The 22000-nt window shown below is 44.6% G+C and overlaps 1 protein-coding gene across 4 annotated transcripts in view; it reads right to left on the bottom strand.

The window, feature by feature from the left end:
• Positions 1-22000, bottom strand: part of LOC138513507 (solute carrier organic anion transporter family member 1A2-like) — a 646238-nt gene that overhangs the window by 473816 nt on the left and 150422 nt on the right. For 2 of the 4 annotated variants that reach the window (XM_069628422.1, XM_069628425.1), the window contains exons 2-3: positions 20146-20249; positions 19642-19750 (exon numbers count right to left, since the gene is read on the bottom strand). In XM_069628422.1, coding sequence (XP_069484523.1) covers positions 19642-19701 — 60 coding nt within the window. In that variant the 5' untranslated portion in view covers positions 19702-19750; positions 20146-20249. Of the gene's footprint in view, positions 1-19641; positions 19751-20100; positions 20250-22000 lie in introns of all 4 variants that reach the window. The other 2 variants (XM_069628423.1, XM_069628424.1) reach the window with 2 other exon arrangements.

The following is a 22000-nucleotide window of genomic DNA, read 5'->3' as shown; positions in this document are numbered from 1 at the left end:
CTCTACCCAAGTAGTGCCATACCAAAAGCAACAGTATAATTCTCAGTGGGCCGATCTTAATAAAGTGCATCATGCTGGATTTGAATACCAAAGATCTCAACATGGATCTCATCTAGCTGGCCTTTGATCTTTTGTCCAAAGGAGTACACAATCTCCATGATCTTCTCTGCCATTTGAATGATACAGGGACATCTTTAATGCATGTTCTAGACATTTAGGTACGATATTTTTAAAGACTGAATGGACACACACTTAAGATGTGTGGGTTGCATCCAGGGACGTCATTTCACCAAAATGTCAGAGGTAGTGGAAGTGACATTGGATGACCCTTGACCTCTGATGACATCAAAGGAAGTGAAGTCATTTGCCCCAACCCCCAAGTGACATCACAGGACGTGATGGCACACGACTTTCATATGTGTCTAACACCATTGTTTGCAGGTGCTCCCATTTCAACCATTTATGAGAACTGAACACAGGCAGGTGTGATTTGTCCACAATCCCACATTTGGGTAATGTAATTTTACAGATTCGACGTGCGACCTATATGTAAAACATACATAATGCAGTACTTGTAACTGAGTAACCAAAATATTTAAGGCAGGCTACAGGTAGTGTAGGAAACATATATAGATCAATGGACACAGAAGTACTAATTTTCTGTGGCCCTGATGTGTTTAAACAAGCCAAAAAAGTACTGACATGGGGAGGCATGCACCAAAAGTGCACAAACACATTTCCCAACGTATTGTCATGCCAGTCCCTTCAATGTATGCCAGTATAAAACACATTTTCATGCCGGCTTTGCCCATACATTTCCATGCTGGATCCATCAACATGCTAGAATTCTCATATAAGATGTTGCTTTGCGATGTTTTCTATAGTATCATTACTGACACTAGGCACAAAGCTAGCTCTGCCAATAAATGCCAAAACTCTCACGTTGATTTGGCCATTAAAAGTGACATGTCATCAGATTCCAAGATGGCCGCTGATCCCTGAGCAGCACGGCACCCGTGCTCCTTGAGCCGCATGAGCCTGACAGTGTAAAAGCAACAAATAGCAGCAAATTTGGCCCTCCCTGGCGATCATTGACATCGGAGAGCAGTGCCGGACTGAAGGATCCACGGAATGCATACAACGGTGGAGGCCACGGAAATAAACATACCCATTGGCGTTCTGGGCCCTCCCGGCGCTCCGGCCCCATCGAAACTGAAGTAACGGCCCTGTGGCGAAGAGATTGAGCTCCGCTGTAGCTCTCTATTGAAGGAGCTGACGAGGTGGGCAGATCTGGCATAGAACTGCCGCCCAACCAACACCTGGAATGCCCCCGGCTCCACTCGCCACCTTGGAGGGCCGGTTTGGTGACTCCCCATGGACCGTGCTAGCCGCATAGCTTCGCCCACCATTCTTCCGAGGGAGCAACAGCCCGCAAACCGCTGTTGGCTGACAGGCAGAGGCGGGAAGATCACCTGTACCAGTGTGTGCCCCAGGCGACACAGCCGCTGCACATCTGGAGAACCCGCGGCTGGGAAACGGTGTTGGAGCGGTCCCCTTTCGGAAATTGAGAGTCGGCCCCTGCTACGGTCCCCTGCACCACAGACGGGCGGCATAGCCTCAACCCCCCCCAGGCCACCGCAGCACTCAGGCACTACGCAACACCTGCAACTCAGTTGTCCTACGCTGGGAGTCTGGTACTTATCCAGCAGCTGCCTGAACTCCGACCTTACCCAAATCAGGCGAACCCGGTGAGGAACCGGGAAGGGCTCTCTCTCTGACTGACGGGAGCAGACGGCGCACTCCCCAAGGACTCCCGTGACCGCAACCCACATAGGAGTGCCCAACATAACTGGGCCGCTTGAGGGGCCACCCACAACCTGAGACTGCTACAGGACTCTATTGAAGCGGAACCCAAGCCCAACCAGACCTCGACTGACAGCACCGGCCTGCCGGCGCCGGGTGGACCCCAGTGGTGGGGAGGACCCAGCAGACCAATGGAGCAGCTTCAACCAACCTCGGCCCACCCTGGCCATCCACACCACTCTGGAGCCTGTGCAAGTTATTTGAAAGGGCACCGAATAAAAACCTATCGGTCCCTGGGAGGAAAGTCAAGCCGTTCCATATAGGGCGAACTAAAGTGCCCCACACAATTGCCCAGTCCACTCAAATGCCACCACCCCTCCTGAGACAAAAGTAGCTCAAAATTGAAACTGACCCCGGTAACACAAAAGGAGAGGACAACACTGTAACGGATCAGCACTAAGCTTCAACAACGAAGCGGTCCCGTACCCTGCACTGGGGGGCGGCCCTATTCCTGCGTTGAGCTCGCATCCAACAACATTTAGAATGCTCGTTAACACCCAATTCCCTGCAATGTCAAGAAACAGAGGGAAAGACCCTCCACCCGCCCTAAAAAATGGCAAAAAAGGCCAAGAAGGTTCCCTCACTCAAATATGGGCCAGAGATCCCGACCCGGAGGGAGATCAACCAACGGATGACTGGTCCTCCGAGCAAGGAACAGACCTCCAACAGGGAGAGCAGGATGGACCGGTTACACACTCGGCCTCCAAGCAATTTATGGGGGAGCTGGTGGACGAGATCACGGCGGCCACCAAAGACAGATGGACACTTTGAGGGAGGACTTGGCTGAGGGAATAAGGGAAATAAAAAGAGATATAAATAAAATAGAGGAGCAGGTGGACACCAATTAGAGGGCCATACAGGAACTAACGGAGGACTCGAGGAAAGCCAAAAATATCCTGGAGACATTGGCAGTGGCCACCCAAAGCCTGGTACTACAGGCAAAATATTTAGAAAATAGATCCAGGAGAATCAACATACACGTCAAATACCTGCCAGAGGCCATACAGGACCAGGACCTGTCACAAACTCTCACCACTATCTTCGCAGACCTCCTGGATTTGCAGTCAGCTGCAGACCTCCATCTCGATAGGATCCACAGGGTGGGTCCCCCCCGTTCCAAACCAGGAGCCAGGCCAAGAGATGTCCTGATGGCTTTCCATAGCTTCACAACAAAAGAAAAAATTCTGGAGAAAGCCAGAAAGGCAGGGCACATCACTTATAATGGTACGGAAATATTTCTATACCAGGACCTGGCACAAATAACCCTGATTAAAAGGAGGCGAATGAGTCCGGTCCTGACGCACTTACGAGCGCAGCAGGTCTGATATAGATGGACCCATCCATTCAGTCTGAGCTTTACCTGGCAGGGTAGACAACACAGGATCACATCCTACGACCAAGGGATGGAGTTGCTGGGCTTGGAGGAAGAACCCTTGGCGGGCCCCTCTGGCCCAGCTGACCACTGTAACACTCACAAACCATGGGAATGATCAACGGTGGGGCCTAAACGATCAAAAAGAGAGGACCCCCAGCCTACACACCGGAATGACCCAAAGAATATGCTGCCAGACCGTCAAAACCGTTCACCTGAAGGTGCTAGCAGAACCTCAGTCCCGGAGAGACAGCTGAGACCTTAACGTGATAAGATAAGATAAGTGTACTGATTTCAGAAAAAATTGGCATTTGTGAAGTATTCATCGCGGTGAGGGGGGGGTGCGCAATCTTGGAGTGGGAAAGGGTGATCCCGCGTCGGGTGAACCTGGGTCTGTCCTAGAGCTCAGATCTCATCTCTACGGAACGAGGGGGGCTGATAGTCAGCTGAGCTCACCCAGGGGTTATGGGGGCGGGGAAGGGTCGGGGGGAGGGAGAACGGGAATTATCCAGGCATTAGAAATGATTAAGGTGGCCTCCAGCACAGGCATAATCACGGAACCACTGAGGTGGGGGGAAGGAAATCCAGGGCTCTGCACACACTGGGGCATCTAAAGACGCAGTTAATAACCTGACATGGATCAGTTGAATATTCTATCCTTAAACGTCAATTGGTCAAATTCATTTGTGAAAAGGAAAAAAGTAGAGAGGTTCATACGGAAGGAACTTCCGCACATTGTGACGCTACAAGCAACCCACATCCACACTCGAGACCAACAAAGGATAAAGGTCTGGGGATATTCTAGATTAATTCAGGCCACACAACCCACCAAAAAAGGCCGGGTAGCGATCACTGTGAGGGATGACCTGGATCTGGCAATTAGGGCAACACAAAAAGACGACCAGGGAAGGCACCTAGCACTCGTGCTCGAGGGGATTGGGGAGACGTATACAGTTGCGACCATCTACGCGCCAAATGTATGCCAAGACGCCTTCATACAAAAGGCCCTCACCCATTTGGAAAAGTTACCCAGAGGCCGCATAATACTAATGGGGGATTTCAATATGGCTTGGAACCCATCTATAGACAGAAGCCTGACCTCGTGGGGACATGCGGGTGGGCCCTCAGGGGAGCTCAAGAGGAAAACACACGAGGTGGCCCTAGTAGATGCATGGAGAGAGATTCTGGGTAACACGAGAGGATACACATTCTATTCACATGCACAAAGGTCACACTCACGAATAGACTACATATGGGTATCCAACTCACTGCTAGGCGTCTTCACGTTATGAGCCATCGCGCACTCAGACCACACCCCAATGACCCTGAAAATACTCAGACTACGTGGCCCACCCGTGCTATGGAAATGGCGATACCAGACCCCACTGTTGAAGGACCCAATACTAACCCGGGAAATAGAAGGGAAGCTAGAAGAGTTTGCGCGTAACAACAAATGGGAAGACACATTTCCACAAATATAGTGGGATGTTCTTAAAGCCATGCTAAGAGGAAAGATGACTGCGATAAAAGCTAGAAGGGAAAGAGAGCTAAAATTGGAGGAACGACAGTTAGAGATAAAACTTAAAGACATAATGGCACAGATGGTCTCAAAACACACAGCTGCCATCAAAAAAGACTATCGATCAGTAAGAGGGCCTGTCCCAAAATTTCTACATCAAAGCCAATAAATCTGACTGGCTCCTAGCTAGAATGTTAAGAAAGGAGGAAAGGGATAAAACCATCTTAAAAATTAAAGGGGAGGGAGGCCAGATGCATACCAACTACAAGGACATAGAAAGGGAGTTCTGCCAGTTCTACACCCCCTTATACGCCTCTGATAACTCAGAGCCAGCAGACCAGGAGGCCTACCTGGACAAGATAAACCTCGTAACTATCTCGGAAGAGAAGAGGGAGCAGTTGGAAGGGGAAATAACAATAGACAGGTCAGAAGGGCAATTAACTCTATGCCTCCAAACAAATCCCCAGGCCCGACGGCTACATTACAGAATTCTATTACATTACATTAAAAAAACCTTAATCCCCCACCTTACCAAGCTATTCAATCAGGTCGGACCCACCTAAACTCTACCCAAATCAATGGAGGTGGCGAAGGTCGTACTTATACACAAGAAGGGAAAAGAACCGGTAGAATGCGGGTCCTATCGCCCGATTGCATTAATAAACGTAGATGCCAAGATACACACCAAAATCTTGGCCTCTAGGCTAGAAACGATTATGACCAGACTAGTGCAACCCAATCAGGTTGGCTTCATCAGAGGCAGGCAGACAGTGGACAATGTGAGAAGAATAGCCCATCTGATAGAGAAGAGAAAATGGAGATCCCTGCTCTCCTGCTGGAAATAGATGCCAAAAAAGCCTTCAATCGGGTGGAGTGGGGCTTTCTTTTTGCTACAATGACTAGGATGGGATTCGGACCTAAATTCATGGATAGGGTCAAGGCCAGCTATCAAAACCCAAGACTACGACTTGTAATCAACGGTCAGATCTTGGGGCTGGTCATAGTGGAGGCACAAAACAAGGATGCCTGCTCTCCCCTCTCCTATACGCTTTGCATCGGGAACCATTTCTGATGGTGATAAGGGAGGCAGATAACATAAAGGGAATACCATTTGGGGGGCACAACCATAAAGTGGCCACTTTTGCGGATGACATGCTCATTACACTGACCCACCCTGCCACCTCTCTCTCAGAGGTAGGTAGGGAGTTTGACTGATTCGGCAGGTGGCCGGATTAAAAGTGAACACCAACAAATCTGAGATACTCAGCCTGAACTTGGAGCCCACCACTGAGCAACACGTAAGGGGGACCTATGAATACAGGTGGGCACCCAAAACAGTGAAATACTTAGGGGTTCAACTGACAAAAACGGTGGGGGAATTGTACCATGCAAATTACCCCCACCCCTTGGAGAAACTTAAATCGCAACTGGTCGATTGGGGCCCGCTGACCATTATGTGGCTAGGACGCATCAATGTCTTAAAGATGGCGGTCCTGCCGCGACTGCTTTACCACTTTGCTGCCCTTCCGATAACTGTCCCACTCACTTTCTTTCTTTAGAGCCCTCCAAAAAATCATGAACTGCTTCATCTAGAACCAAAAGCACTCGAGATTAGCCACAAGCATAATGAGAACACCAACTTCCCGAGGGGGAATGGGAGAGTCGGACTTTAGGGTATACTACATTGCCGCACAAACTAGAATCATCAGGGACTGGCAAAGGGATGACAGGGACAAGATCTAGTGGCCAATGGATGGGGCGGTGGTAGCAGGGCACTTAGAGGGTATGCTGTGGAAACCGAGATTGGACAGAACTCCCCAAATGTACAGCAGTGAGATTATTTCGACGTTAGGAGAAGCATGGGACAACGAAGTACAAAGATTGTGCATTACAACCCTCCCTCTCCCTACACTCATTGATTTGAGAACCTGCAATTTACCGGGCACAGGTATGGCTATGTACAGTTGAGGCATTGGCTTCCACATCCGGAGATGAAGCAAGCTGGCACCCGAGCTCTCACCCCCTTTGAAAAATACTTACACACACACACGGTAGACAGGGGACTGGTGGCCGCAAGTTATAAACACATTAAGGAGGGGAAAACACAGCCAAACAGAACATACATGCAGAAATGGGAAGCAGACACAGGCAGAAAAATTGGGGATCTAGAGTGGCAATATTTATGGGCGCAGATACCAAAGCTAACCAGATCCCTCCACATCAGAGATACTTGGCTAAAGCTGATGTTTCAGTGGCATCTAACCCCGGCCAGATTAAATAGAATGTTCCCACATGTGTTGCGAAATGCTGGAGAGAGTGCGGGGAAGTCAGCACCTGGGCCCACATATGGTGGGACGCCCCAAAATTGACCAGTACTGGGGAAATATACGGCATGCCACAGCCCAGGTCCTGGGGATCACTGAGGGGAGGAATAGAGGGCTGGATATGATATGCCTGAACCGGGTGTTTGCAGGCATCCCAGCAAAGTCAAGCCACAAAGTACATGTCATTAAGATTATATTGGCAGCTATGGTGCTAGCGCGCAGGTGGAAATCGGAGGATCCCCCCCAAGAACATGAGTGGATCACAAAGATTTGGTCGCTGGTTGCCATGGAATGGCTCATATACTCAATACAAGGCGAGCATAAGAAGTTCAATACAGAGTGGGCTAGCCTCCTGAAGTACCTGAAGGAGGGAGCTCGTAGAGCATGGTGCCCCAGATCTATGATATTGTTAGGAATTATAGACCCTCAACAGGAGTCCGACCCATAATGGGGTAAAGGAGAGGGAGAAAATGTTGCACCTCGCAAGGACACATGGATGCTAAACCTCTGCATCAGTGACTGGAAAACCTGAGAGGATGATGAGCCCGAGGATCATTTCTGGGGGGGATGGCAAGGAGTGGGGGGGATGGGTAAGGGGGATTACAAATGTTGAATGTTGCATCTTTAAAAAATAAAAAGTGACATGTCATAATAAGAAAACATGTCCAGACTGGTTCCAATGTAAACCAGTCTAGACCCAAAAGAACACGTATCATCCTTGCTTCATCATAGATGCTGAGTTAATAAAAAGCCATGCTACAGTGAGATATATACAAGCCGTTAAAAAACATCAATCTAGTGAAGTAATACTAATCATGCTTGCTTTATCAAAGATGCAGATTAATAAATGTCATGCCACAGTAAGCAATGGTTAGACTGGCTGTACCAAAATGTCAGTCTAGCCAGGTAATGACACACATTAACTTGGCTTTGCCCGAACATACCAATAAAACATGCAAAGTCAATAATGGATGGGTCAAAAAAAACACACACATACATTCTCTCAGGTACAATCACACTGGAACCCACCCACCCAGAACATTAACACACACACTCACATTCCTACTCACTCACCCACCATTCACTCACCCATAAACATCTCACGTCCATGTGCACTGCATTCTCCACACAGGAACGCCCACACCCACCCACCCAGAACATTCAAACACACACTAACAAATTCCTACTCATTCACCCAACACTTACTGACCCATACACCTTCTCCAATGTCCATTCGCATTGCATTCTTCTCACAACACATACCCACCCAGAACATTGAGATACACTATCACATTCATACTCCCTCATACACCATCTCTTTCATCCACACTCACTGCATTCTCCAAACAAGCACACACCCACCCAGAAACTTCAAACACACACACTATCACATTTATTTTCATTCACCCACCACTCACAGACTCATAACATACATCTGATACGTACTTCACACATGCAAAATACACATCGCATTAAAAAAAAACCTTCTTCCCTGTTTTTCCAGCTTCGGTCCATCACAACAAGGCCACCCTCAGCTCCTCCGTGCTAATCACAAACAGGAACCAGGAAGCTGGGAGAGTTTCCTGGTTCCTGTAAAAAAGCCGCAAGGAAACCGGAGGAGAAGGGGTTGGTCACATGCCACGGTCAGCTCCAAACCTTACTGAGCGCTTGCTACTTGAGCTGCAAGCCTTGGCCGAGCCTTCACCGCGATGAGTTAACCCCATACTGCCAGGCCCAATATCTTTCCACAACTTGCTTAAAGCCTTGCTGGCTGCAGTATTGCAGCCCACAGATCTTAACTCTACACCAATTTAACCTTTAAAATAACAGTGTAGGCAGTAATCTTAATCTTTACATTTCCATCTTGCATTGAAAGCAGCCGAGGCAATATCCCTAAGAGTGCATATTCAGGTAGAACACATTCATCACAAAGTACGCAGTGGTATTAAAGTGGTATTAAAGTACCTTTTGAAAGTACAATGGACCTCATTACAAGTTTACTGGTCCGGTAGTAATGTGCCGGTAAGCTACCGGCACCGTTGCTACCGGACCAGCAAACTACGAGTTCTGCTCGGGGTGCCTTTCCGCCCGCCAGGTCTGACCTGGTGGGCGGATCGGCACCCGCGAGCAGAGCAAGTCAGATACACCGCCATCATTCACCTATGGGACTCAAATGGGAATGGGGAAGAATATTTTCCGGCGCCCGGGCATGGGCGATGACCGGGTCCGCCGGGGTTGGAATACCCCGGGAATTGCCCATTTGCAGGTGACGGAAACCACCGCCGAACTTGTTATGAGGCCTAATATGTTTGACAATTAGATATTGATGTGCTAAATTATCCACCTGATTGTTGCTTAATTCTTTTTTCAGTGCTTATTCATGGTATGAACTGTGGGTTCTGTACTGATCCTGGAATCTGCGGTGGGTGGCACTTCCCAAATAGAGGGAATATGAAGGTTGGTGGCCATCACTTTGATATGTTTGTTGAACCATGCCAAGGAAGACGCTCCATGCTCATCAAGCACATCCCGTGGTTCTTCCTTGTATCTAACAAGGTACAGCAATCTCCATAATTTAAGCCAATAATAAAAGGGTTGTGCTTGATCGTGTAAGCTATGCCTAATTGGCTTGGTTCCAATTTCAGGAGTACCTTTGGGAGGGTGAGCGTGTGCTCCTAAAGATTGTATTCTATTGAATCATCAAAGTGTCAGTATTAACAACTCGCCCGAGTTCTGCACCATCCATGGTAAATAAATGTTTAAAGTCTGGGACCTATATTTTTCCTTGCTGGTCCTTGTGCAGTAACCACCATGACTGAACTGCACCCCCTCCCCGACGTGATGAAATCAGAGCACGTTCTCCCATATCTGCACCCCAATTGCCATCCTAACTTAGATACACTCCAATGGAGTCTAATGTTTCTGCCTATTCTCGTTTTTTTACATTCAAATTATATTTAACTTTAGCTTTTTCTGAGAAGGGAAGATCATACATTTTCTTTTTGACACATTCATTTGCAGGCTGTTTTCTTTACAGGTCTTGTTAAACACAGTAAGTTGCCTTTGAAGGCCACTAGGAGTATTTGATATAAGGATCTCGTCACAAGCGAATAGAAGATTAGCTAACTTCTCTATGCTGAGGATGGGTGTTTCTGCCTTCAAAGCCATTACAACTTCTGCTTTCGTATTCATATAAATTGAGCACAGCTAGCGGGTAAAGGCTGCAGCCATCTCTCACACCCCTGTTCATAGGCAGAACACTTGTAGTCTCCTTCATCCTGCACAAATCTTACATTCAAATAGTTTCCATAGTTAGATTCTTGATTGTGGCCAATAATAAGTAGGCTGCTGATATGTATACAAGATGGCCTTAAAAATTCACAGAAATTGGGAAACAGTTGAAGTTTTTTTTTTCTTCGTAAACAAGTTGAGATATGCAGATGGTTCAGTTGTGATATAAGCAAATTGTTCAATCTATCGGGTGTTGCATATATTGTTGCATATATTGCACCATTCTAGAAAAGGGGTGCTGTACTAATGGGAGTTATCTCTCGTCTCTCGTGGACTTTCCTTTCCTTTCCCAGCCCATGCAACCCCAAACCCCAGGTTTCCAAACTAGCAATCAGTAAGACCGATTATCTATTGCTAGATTTGATGATGGCCTAAAGGCCAAAGCCATGACTCACTGGCCCTCTCCGACGTTGAACGAATCAACAGTTTCTTTCTGCCAATTGTAGGCACCTTGTTCCTTTCTCACATTCAACCCGCTGCCCTCTCCCATTTGCCATGCTCTTACTACTCCTCTCTCCTGCATTAATCCAATGTCCCCTCTCCTCCCACTCTCTGGATCTCCTTACCTTCTGTCCCACTCTCCCGTCCTTCGATGTTCCAAAATCTGCTACCTCCTCTTAGTTCATCTCCACACCCCTCCTTGCTCCTCTGCTCTCAGCCCCTCTTCACTCCTTCACCCCTCCTAGCTCTTCTATTCGTATCACCTCCTCACTCTTTCACCACTCATTGCTCCTCTAACCCCACCCTGTCTCTCCCACTCACACCTTTCCCCTTCTATTCTCATCACTATCTCCTCCCCTCTCACAGCCACTATCCTCTCACTCACTTCTCTGACTACCTCCCAACCCTACTGCTCTAACCCCTTCAACTCCCACAAACATTCTCCTGTTCAGAGCTATACACACATACACACACCTGTACACATGCGCACATGCACGTTTACGCACAAACACACATACACTACACACACAGACACACAGTGTGGGCCACACTTGTCTGTATCATCAATGAGCCTGTTTACTCATTGATTCTTTGTGTTAAAAAACATAAAAACATATCATGTAACCCTTCCTCACATGCAATTGGTTAATATATTGATAGGCTTGATTAATGTTATTAAATAATCTACATTGTATCTGAACATTCTGGGTCTTGAAGAAGGCAGGAGTGTTGACAATCAAATGCCCTCATTGTCGAAACTACAGTTGACTGCCCATTGTGAAGAATCCTATGTTTCTCTCACTGAAACCATGCCTAAAATCTCCTCCCAGTTGTCCAGGGGAAGGAAGATGCTTCCTGATCCCAACCCTGGAAGTGGTGTACTGAGGGAGGATGACCTGAGAACAGACAGGGCCCATGGTGGTGAGGAATTCCGTGGGATGAGTCACAGTATTTTTCCTCTGACAGGAAGATTCTAACAACTGTACCAAAAGAGGTCATGGCTTTTTGTCATTTGAATGTCTCTAAACCTCATATTAACTCTAAGTTTGTGAAACCGAAGGTTATAAAAACAGAACAAACTGCACCAAAAGAAATACCCTTATTCCCAAGGGTACAATGTAAAGTATTATGGAAATGTTGTCTTCTATAAACCATTGTCTTCTGTAATAACTAATTTTCACAGCTCCTCTGTTCATAGTCTTAAGGGACTAAAATCTACCCTCATAAATAATGTAGAAGTTCAGAAAACTAACTTTGCTGAGACAAAATACAAGTCCCAGAATCCTAGAGGTACTGAGACGAGGAAGAGGCCTAAATAGGCATGCAAATGTAGCAGTCAGGCAATTAACCCTAGTAGCCATTTCAGTAGTCAGGCAATGGAGACTAATAGACCACACCTGAAGCCTATTACTAAGTATAGGAGGCATAAAAGACCCCCTGAGTAGAGAAGTAGAAGGTTCTCGAATGGGAGCTTGAAGGCTGGCTGTAGTAGTAGTGGTAGTAGTAGTAGTAGTAGTAGTAGAGGAGAAATCGCAGATGTTAATTCACAAGGAAGTGGGAGTGCAGAAGGGACGCCGGAACGTGGAGACAGCAGATTTCACCTGCACGTTCGAAGAGAGTTCTTTTCTCCCAAACCTGAAGGACAGTGACATTGCAGTGGAAGACACTCAGGAGGCTGAGTTTTCCCCATCTGAGCCTTTTTGCAGTGATTGCAGAACTCTAAGTCTGCTGGAGACTAAGGAGAGAAGCAGAAGTCAGGCTGAGGGTCTAATGAGAAAATGAAACTCCAATTCAAGTGGCTGGACCGGAGGCTCCCGTGCTGGAGAAGGGTGTGGGTTCCCCGTGAGCCAGAAATAGCAGAAGTGGTTGAGGAATTTGGAAAAGCAGTGCAACCGGCAAAAGCAGTGTCCTTGTAGTGTCCAGTGTCCTTGTAGCCAGCAAGTAAAACACAGCAAGTAAAACCAGCTCCTAAGTGACTTGCATCTTGTTTAGAGAGTGAAAGCTGTTTGTTATACTTGAAGTATCATTCACAATGGAATTGTGGCACTCAAGTGAAAGACATGTTACTCACATGAGAGCTGTAGTCCTTAAACTCCATTGTTGAAGTCTTTAAACACGGTTTCTGACTAATGGAGTGGTTGCATGTCCTCAAATAAGAAGAAGGAATATTTTCTATAACATTCACGAAAAACGAATACTGACAATATACATGTTACAAGTAACCAAGTGTAAAAACTACATCAAGGGAAGGTTGTGTGTGCCCAATTGTTTCCCAAAGGAAGTTAGAGTTTGTCCTTTAACTTTACATGGAAACACAATTATTACTTCAACTTTAAACTTCAAAATCTATGAAAGGTTGAGATCTGCCCAATTGTGTTTAAGCTTGAAAGTTTGAATTCTATACTATATACAGAAGTGACATTCTTACTATTTCAAAGAAGTAAAGAGATGAAATTAGCCAAGAGAAGAGCACATATTGCCCAAGCCAAGAGGCACCCCCTTTGCATATTGACGTTCACCTTGGAAAGAGTTAAAGAGCCATGTAACTCCACTGTGAAGTTGTCAACAGTCTAGTGTCCTAAGATAAAAGTGTGGCATTATCACCTGAAGCTGAAAGAGTGGCACTACAGTTTGTGGGTAATTACTTGGGCTGATCACTTGTTAAACGGAAATCATATAGTGCCTCCTTTTGACTTCGCCGCTATTTTAGAATCGTCAGCCATTTTGATTTCTGTTCATACATTCTCTGTTCCAAAATGGTGGACTGTGTTTTCAACCTGCAACCAAGCTCCCGATCTTTGAGTTCTGTTAATGGTTAGACTATCCAAGGGCCGACTGTTTCGACTAGATAATGAGGCCTTGCACTATATGTGAACTGTTGTCCTAGCATTGTCTGCGCTAACAAGCCTCATCCGCGAATACACATCTGTAACAATGAAGTGCAAACGCCAAGCGTGGACACAGGCCGAACTACATTGTGAAGGGATATAGACTAAGGCTTACTGTGTGATCCGAGAATATACATCGCCATTGTAACTTGATGGAAAAACAAACTCATGTAATCCTTCTGCATATTATTGTATAAGCTGTATGTGAACTAGGCACAAACTCTAGACCACGAATTATTAACATGTAGAGGGGTTGGACAATATTTCTGAAAACTGCATAAAAGTATGAATGTTTAGATGTCCAGCACTCTCTCTCCTCTCTTTGACGGGCTGGTACTCATTGCGGGGTGTTGAGAGCCAGATAGCTATCTGTATCTATGTTTCTTTGTAACTGCGCAGAATAAAAGATCTGTGAATCTTTATAGCCCGTGTTTGATGTATTTCCGTTGTGGTACTTAGCCTCGATATTCTGTTGAGAGCCAGATAGTTATCTGTATCTATGTTTCTTTGTAACTGTGCAGAATAAAAGATCTGTGAATCTTTATAGCCCGTGTTTGGTGTATTTCCTTTGTGGTACTCAGCCTCCATTTTTCTCTTGTTTTTACACACTGGCAGAAAAGGTGTAAGCACATTTGGGGAAGAGGGAACTAAGTGATTGTGAAGAATATTCTGAAGTAAAGTGGCAGAAGACAGGAGAGGAAAAGAGGTTGCTCCTTTTTAGAAAGTCATCAAAAGGAAGAGTGCTTTGCCCACCTGTAAAAGTTGAAGCAAATCCTGTTGAAATCTGTATAATAATTCAAAGTACTGAGCTGTAGTGTTAACATTTAATCTTTGGTGGTATAAAAATTGTTGACAGTAGGAGTCACATTGAAGTGGTATGAAGTAATAACATGCTCTGGGACAAAGGTGGCTGTTCTCATAATACCAACATTAGACGTGTGATCGTCGAAGTTGAAGCCGCAGCACAGAGAAAACATCATCCTGACAAATATACCAACATACAGTTGTATCAAAAATTGAACTGAATAAGTCCATACAGTTGTAATTAAAGCTGAACTGAAGAAGTATTCATATGTTGACATTTGAGAAATATTACATCTTCTGTTGAAACCTTTACAAGTTGTTTGAAGGAGGAACAATGTATCCTAACCAGGAAAAGCATTGGTGCTATTTCTTTTCTGGGAGGTGGAAGAGGATCTCACATCCAGAAACACAGATTTGCTACCAGCTGATTTTTGTTTCATGAACTTTTTCTTTAACTTAGAAGTATCAAGAACTTGTTCAAGACTGGGTTTTTCCTTTGAAGAACATTTTGGTTTGGTGTTGAAACCTGGGGAAGGGATCTTACCCAGGATAAGAAAAGGTAATTTAGATATTAGGGTAATGTTGTTTATTTCATGGGTTTCATTTGTGTGAGGGTCAATTTAACCATACTAGATATTATTCCCTTAGCTTCTATACCAGGCAGGGAATTCCTCTGTAGAGTAGGGCAAGCAAGGCTTAATTTTATTTGTTTACTTTAATAAAATGTAATATTTGGACAAATCTACAAGCAGTTGTCCACCTCGCATTACTGACCCCTCACATATGGTTTTCAGGAGTGGGATCGGAATCAGCTGATACAAACTGTGGATCCACAATGTATTTGGCAGACTCTAATCAAACTAAAGCCGAGTCAGAAAGGGGTTGGTCTGAGCATATTCCTCCTGCTCGCACCACCTGTACTTCTCCAACACAACCTGGTTCTGATACCCCATTTACAAGGGAGGAAAGGAGCTTTGATTCCTTCTCCATAAAAAGAACTAGGGGGTTAAGAGAAGTCCCTTTTAATCATTGGGCCCCTTATGATGAATGTTGGTATACCTGAGAGTAAGGAGAATAACATCACATCTCCCAGTATATGGTCCAGACCTACACCTTTTATAACGGAAGACAGATTTAAAACAGTTAGATTATCTACAAGTGGGCTGGAACCCCTAGAAAGAAAGTGTGAACACCTTCTCTATCCCCATTCTTGGATGTTTTTTTTTTTACACCTAACCAACCAAGACATTCTTCCCACTAGGAAATAAGCAGAGGGTAACACTGATATCCTCTTCTTTCACCAGTTTTATCAAATACCCAGTAGGGACAAATCATCATTTCCCTAGAGTTTATTGTGGAAGTTCTATCAGGGATGGCTGTTTATCTTATGCCCATAAGTGAAGATAGAGAAAAGGGAATGTTAAGGGTGCTATCATTGTTGTTTGGTGAGAAATAAATAAAAATCACCCTTTTGAATTTGTCATATAAATTAGCACAAGTTGAGAGAGGCCCGCTGGTTGGACTTTTGGTATACAAAACCCCATGTAACTCTATGTTCCAGTGCTATTAGACAAGGAGATGCAGATTATGCAATTTGAGATGGGGGCAGGCAGAATTTGCTTTGTCTGACTCACAGTGGGTAACAGAGGAAATATCTAAATCCAGTTGAACACAGAATGAGTCGAGCTTAATACAGGAAGAAGCACAACTTCAGAAATGTCTATAATGTCAGAGATTCCTCTTCCTAAGAAAACAGGAAATTGTAATACAACTGAGCCTTTGGTTGTTCCAGTTGATGATTTAGAGAGTGATACAACATTGGAACAGCTAATAGAGGTATCTTTAGTGAAGGCTCCATATAAATAAAATCACAACATTTATGCCTTATTGCTACCTGTGGAAAACCTTGAAACTTTAGAGATAGAGACCTATGATGTCCTGCAGTCCATAAATGTTCAGACCTTCTTATTGGGTGATGTTTCCACCCTGTCTGAGCAAGATTTATTATCAAGATCAGCAAATTCCTTGACAGATGGGAAATCCGCCGGCGGTAAGAGCGCAAATTTTCCCCATTGAGCCCAATGGGGAATGGGGCATTCCCGAATGGGCTCAATGGGGAATGGGGAATTACGTTATCGCCGAAGTCGTGATCTGGCGCTATTAGCGCCGGGGAATTCGGCGGTAGGGCTAATACCGCCGGCGGTAATACTGCCGGCATTACCGCCAAAGTCGTGATCAGGCCCTAGGTAGGGAATTCCTCAGTAGAGTAAGGCAATCAAGGCTTAATTGTCATTTGTTTACTTTAGTAAAATGTAATATTCGGAAAAATGTATAAGCAGTGGTCTGCCTTGCATTACTGACCCTTCACACCATGTAATAGATACATGTTACTACATTTTCTGTCTGTGTCATTGTATCATTTATTTTCCACTTTGCAACAATGATCTGAATAAACCCTGTGGTAGAAACATGATGTCCACTTATGGTATTGTATGGTTTCTCCACAATCCATTGCCAAATCCATAGACTCCAAATGAACTATAATCTATACTTCAAAATCCACATCTCCATAAAACTAAAACATTCGGGTGTAAATGCCTACAATAATTCAAAACTTGCATGCTAAAGTCCAACTTCCAGGATGCAGTTTAGGTATGTGTCCTCTCATATATGCTGATATCAGTGTCAGAATTATGTTTTTATCCTGACAAAGCGGTACTTCATGGAATGCCTCAAGTTGTTCAGGTACAATGAAACCTCAATTATATTAATCACTTCCTGCTTCATCTACACTGCCCATCACAGAAGCCAGCAGGTTGATTAATTCATTTGGTAAATGTAAAGATGCCATGTGGTGATCTCTGCAATCTATTAATGACCACTGCCATTAAAAAGACTTGCAGTAATAGATCTAACCATGTCAATTAAACATTATCACTTTCTTGAGTTCCATGCACCCCCTGGAGTCCTGGACAGGAGTGAAGTCATAACTATGCCTAAACAGGAACACACAATAGCGGCTTATTCGGTCTATTCCAGGTGGATGTCCAGATGATTTGTCCTGCAGAGTCAATGGTAACAGATCATGGGGGTCATTGCTAAATTATGTGGAGAGCCACACGTTACAGCGCCCTGGTTTATGGCCACAGATAATGAAATGACCAGTCCCTCTTTTTTTCAAATCAGACGGGATGCAACCATTGCTCAATTCCTATTGATACCATGATCCTCTTTTGCAAACAGTAATATCCTATACAGTTGCATCTCTGAAATGCTACTGTATGAACCTTCGATTTCTGGGTACCCTTTTTACTGCTTTCATACACAACTCACCTTCAGTCGTATGCTGTTTCTCAACGCTGGGTACCTTATATAGAAATCCCCAACATAACATTGCATGCACCAGGAGCAGAAGCAATTTCCCTTTAAATAGCACAGCATAGGGTGTGGCCTACAGGACATCATTTTTCAATTGTTGTTTGCCTCTTGACAGAAATACCCCCATAGGGAAAACTATGGCGAAGATCATGGGGACAACATCTTAGAAGCAGCTCAACATATCAGTAAAGCATGGTTAAAGGTGTCAGAAGTAAGAGGGGAAGACAGGTAGCCAGCATCATGTTCAAACAAACTGCTGAAACAAAACTGAAAGCATCTCATAGCAGACGTCATATTTGCTCTTATTGTAGATGTAGAAGACCTACAAGGACTATGCAAGCCCATCACCACTAAAATCAAATAAGGCAACTACACTTCCCAGAAGGCTTGGAGGACCACAACACAAGCTCCAGCAATACACCCAGGACACACCCAAGCAAACATGTTTGCACGCGCAGTGAGTTCACAGCGGCGCTCGCGCTACAAATTGCAAGCACAACAGGCATGTTTCTCTGGCGTTCCTGAAGGCAGACCACAGTGCGGTCTAGCCCATGTCTGATTCCTCCCTGGCCCAGCGCAGACCTCAGATAATGAAGGCTGCAGAATCCGCTCCGCTCACAGCCATACAGACTTGCATGGATCGCAGCGATTTGTAAACGCATTCCAGTTTAAGGTCTCCCTGAGCACGCCATGGCTGCCTCCAAAACCGTGTCTGGGTCCGGGTTCCCTGAATGGGGGAAATACCGGGCCATTCTGAGTATGGAGGGCCCGGTATTTCCCCATTCAGGGAACCCGGACCTGGACCTTCCCCATTCGAGCCCCCATAGGGCGGAATGGGGAGGGAGCTAACAACGGGCCCATTACAAGAGGGCCCGTTGTTAGCTCCTTGGTCCCCTCGCGGGACCCGCTATGTACGTCTGGATAAACCAGACATCCAGAGCGGGTCCCGCGAGGGGGACCTCGTAATAGTGCGGAATGCGTTTAACGGCGCCGGCACCATTACCGGCGCCGTTAAACGCATTCCGCACAACTTGTAATGAGGCCCCATAGATTCAAAATGCCAACAAATCTATAGATCTTGATGCAGGATTCTGAAACGGACACAATTTTGTTTAAATGCTTTCTGGTGCTCCAATTCCTTATACCTCTTAAGCCACACTATTGTTTTCCCATTTCGTTGATGTTCTCTTGTGTTTTTTTCTGATCGTTTAAAACCCTGATTATTTATTTATTTATTTGTTTATTTATTTATTTATCTTTACATCCAATGTTCTAGTGTGTTTAAATCAGTGCCATCTTCTAAGTGCTCAAGATATGTGTGGGTCAGAATTAGGCTAAAATGGAAGCATAACGTTGACACACTGGGCCTTATTCCGAGTATGGCAGTAGGGAGTTAACAACACCAGTAAGGATGCCGGTGCCGTTAACCCCCTACCGCCACATTTCGAGGTCTCTTAGCGGGTCCCACCAGGAACGGCTGTTCTAACCAGCCGTTCTTAGCGGGACCCGTTAAGCTCCTTCCCCATTCCCATTGAGCCCTATGGGGGCTCCAATGGGAATGGGGAATGGTTTTCTAAATGGGGACTTACTGGGTCCTCCAAGGTTGGAATGACCCGGTAAGCCCCCATTCAGAGAACCCAGACTCAGGTTTGGAGGCAGCCATGGTGCTAATTGCACCACGGCTGCCTCCAAACTCGGAATGAGCCCCACCGTCTTATTTGGTACTTAGGGAAGATAATTAACGGGATATAATCTGTTTACCTTAAGTTTGGAAATGCCACAGCTTTTCTTTTTTGGAGCAGGATTTTGTATGTCTTTCATCTTGATTTTTTAAATGCTGTTGCTATACTGCTCTTTCGATTTTGCCACTCTGTAAGAAGAAGAGAAAATCATATCTTTTTTTTTCCTTTTATGCTTAACTTATATTTCACAAACAAATAAAGAAGTTGCAATCATAACAAGAATTAACATCTATATAGTAAGGATATTTAAGTTAGAATCATATTTCAGCTACCTACAAACCCTCCCAAAAAGTTACAACCTCTTATCTATCTATTCAGTTTCTTGAAACACCAGAAACAGGAGTGATTAAGACATCTAGACATCTTCTCTTGTCTTTACTCCTCCAATTAAAGACAGGGGCATCACAGAAGATTGGAAAGGAGGGGTGTATTGCTTTGCGACACTTGCCTAAAAAGCAGTCATAAACATATGTCATACCATGAAAAATGTTAGAAAAGCAGCTTTGAAAGTATAGTACACTACCCCGAGCAATAGAACCTGGAAACAACAGCCACAGCGTAACTGCTTCTGCAAGAGCACACCGCCACTTACACCACTGTTTCTATTGTCTTCTTCGCTATAAGCTCCTAAAATAAAATAAAAACAATGTTATGTATAACCTTGGCTCACAATTAGAAGAAGAAATGCAATTATTAGCACATACAAAGTTCCAAATCCCTTATGTTTGCTTATGGATCAATGCTCTGCATAAATAAAGGTGTGGTCTCTATGTTAAAGTGAGCCAATACTGCCATCAGATTCCTCTGAACTAAATGGGCCTGCATCGTGATGAAGACACATTGCACTCACCAGATAAGGTGGGCCAAGAGATTCTGGGGGCATGTTGGCATGTTATAAGCTCAAAACCTCAACAGAGACTTCAGGATAAATTAAGAACCTATGGGTTAATCCTGAACTGGTACACACTCAACACACCAATAAGCCCAAAGGGCCACGCAAATACTGTACAGAATATGTCTTTATTCAATGCAAGGCCCAAATCTAAATTTCTGATTAAATCTGTTTTAAAATTCAACATGTATAACACCCTAAGCACACATCTGAATACATAGGCAATGTCCCTAACACATGAATGTGGACTACTGTTAAAAAATAGATACTACACGCAGTGCCCTCTAGCCCCACACTCACCTCATTCATACCCGCCTAAAATACAAGTTTATGAAAAATATTCTCAATGCTACAATTCATATTGGTTTAGTCCACAGTTTTCACAAGACCTACACACATCTAGATGGTTAATATTCAGTGTCTTGTGTCAACACATTAATTCATGCTTGCCCAACATGTTTCGTTTAACGTGAAACCACTGTCCAGTCACATGAACTTTTTAAAGGGTCTTTAGGACATTGACATCTTACATTGTACCTCTAGGTCAATTTCCTAGTATGGCCTAACGGCTGTGAGTATCAACCAGTTCTCCTCAAATGCTAATTATCTTTAATGACAGCATTAATACACGTTGTCCAAAGTCCTATCATTCTAGGATGGTCAATTCCTCCAATATTCCAAGGGGATTCAATCATTCCTCTTGATCCAATCTCTAATGAATGAATCTATGCAGATTGCAGATTTTCAGTACACATTTGTGTGCTTCAACACATTAGAACACATTAGAACACATTAGAACAGACACATTAGAACAGACACATTAATTACACCTGCTTCCTTTTGTGTATTTAATTATTCTCAGCCTATCCAAAATGGCTGCCCATGGCTTCCCCTTGGAAGATTCGAGGAATTGACCATCCAAGAGTGATACGATATTGAAAAACGTATATGAATGCTGTCATTAAGGATCATTAGCATTTGAGGGCAACGGGTTGATACTCTCAGCCTTTAGGTCATAGTAGGACATTGATGTGGATGTACGTAGGGTGTTATATATGTTGAATATTAAAATAGATTTAATCAGAATTTTAGATTTGGGCCTTGCTTTGAAAAAAAATAACATTTTTTTGTACTTTATTTGATTGGTCCGTGGGTTCATTGGTTTGTTGGGCATGAGCAGCAGGGCAAAAACTGCACTAGTCAAAAAAGATGCATTTTGGATGCATGTTTGCACCAGGGCAACGTTTGCCTTAGTGCTAATAAGGAATGGTATTAGCTCTAGGGTAAGCCTTTCCCTGGTAAAAAAAAAATGCAGGGCAAATATATCTTTTTTGCACAAGGGCAATTTTTGCCGTGGTGCTTATAACATGCAACATTGCACCTGTCATGGTGTATGGTTTTCTAATATGCCCCAGTGTTTTGAGAAATACAGCAAACTTAGCCCCAATGCTAATACCGTGCAACCTTGCACTTGAACCAGTGCAAA

This window comes from Ambystoma mexicanum, chromosome 12 (assembly GCF_040938575.1).
Source record: "Ambystoma mexicanum isolate Mex_15411 chromosome 12, UKY_AmexF1_1, whole genome shotgun sequence".
Lineage (NCBI taxonomy): Eukaryota > Metazoa > Chordata > Amphibia > Caudata > Ambystomatidae > Ambystoma > Ambystoma mexicanum.
Note: the sequence above shows the minus strand (reverse complement) of the source record. Positions and strands in the feature narration are given on the sequence as shown.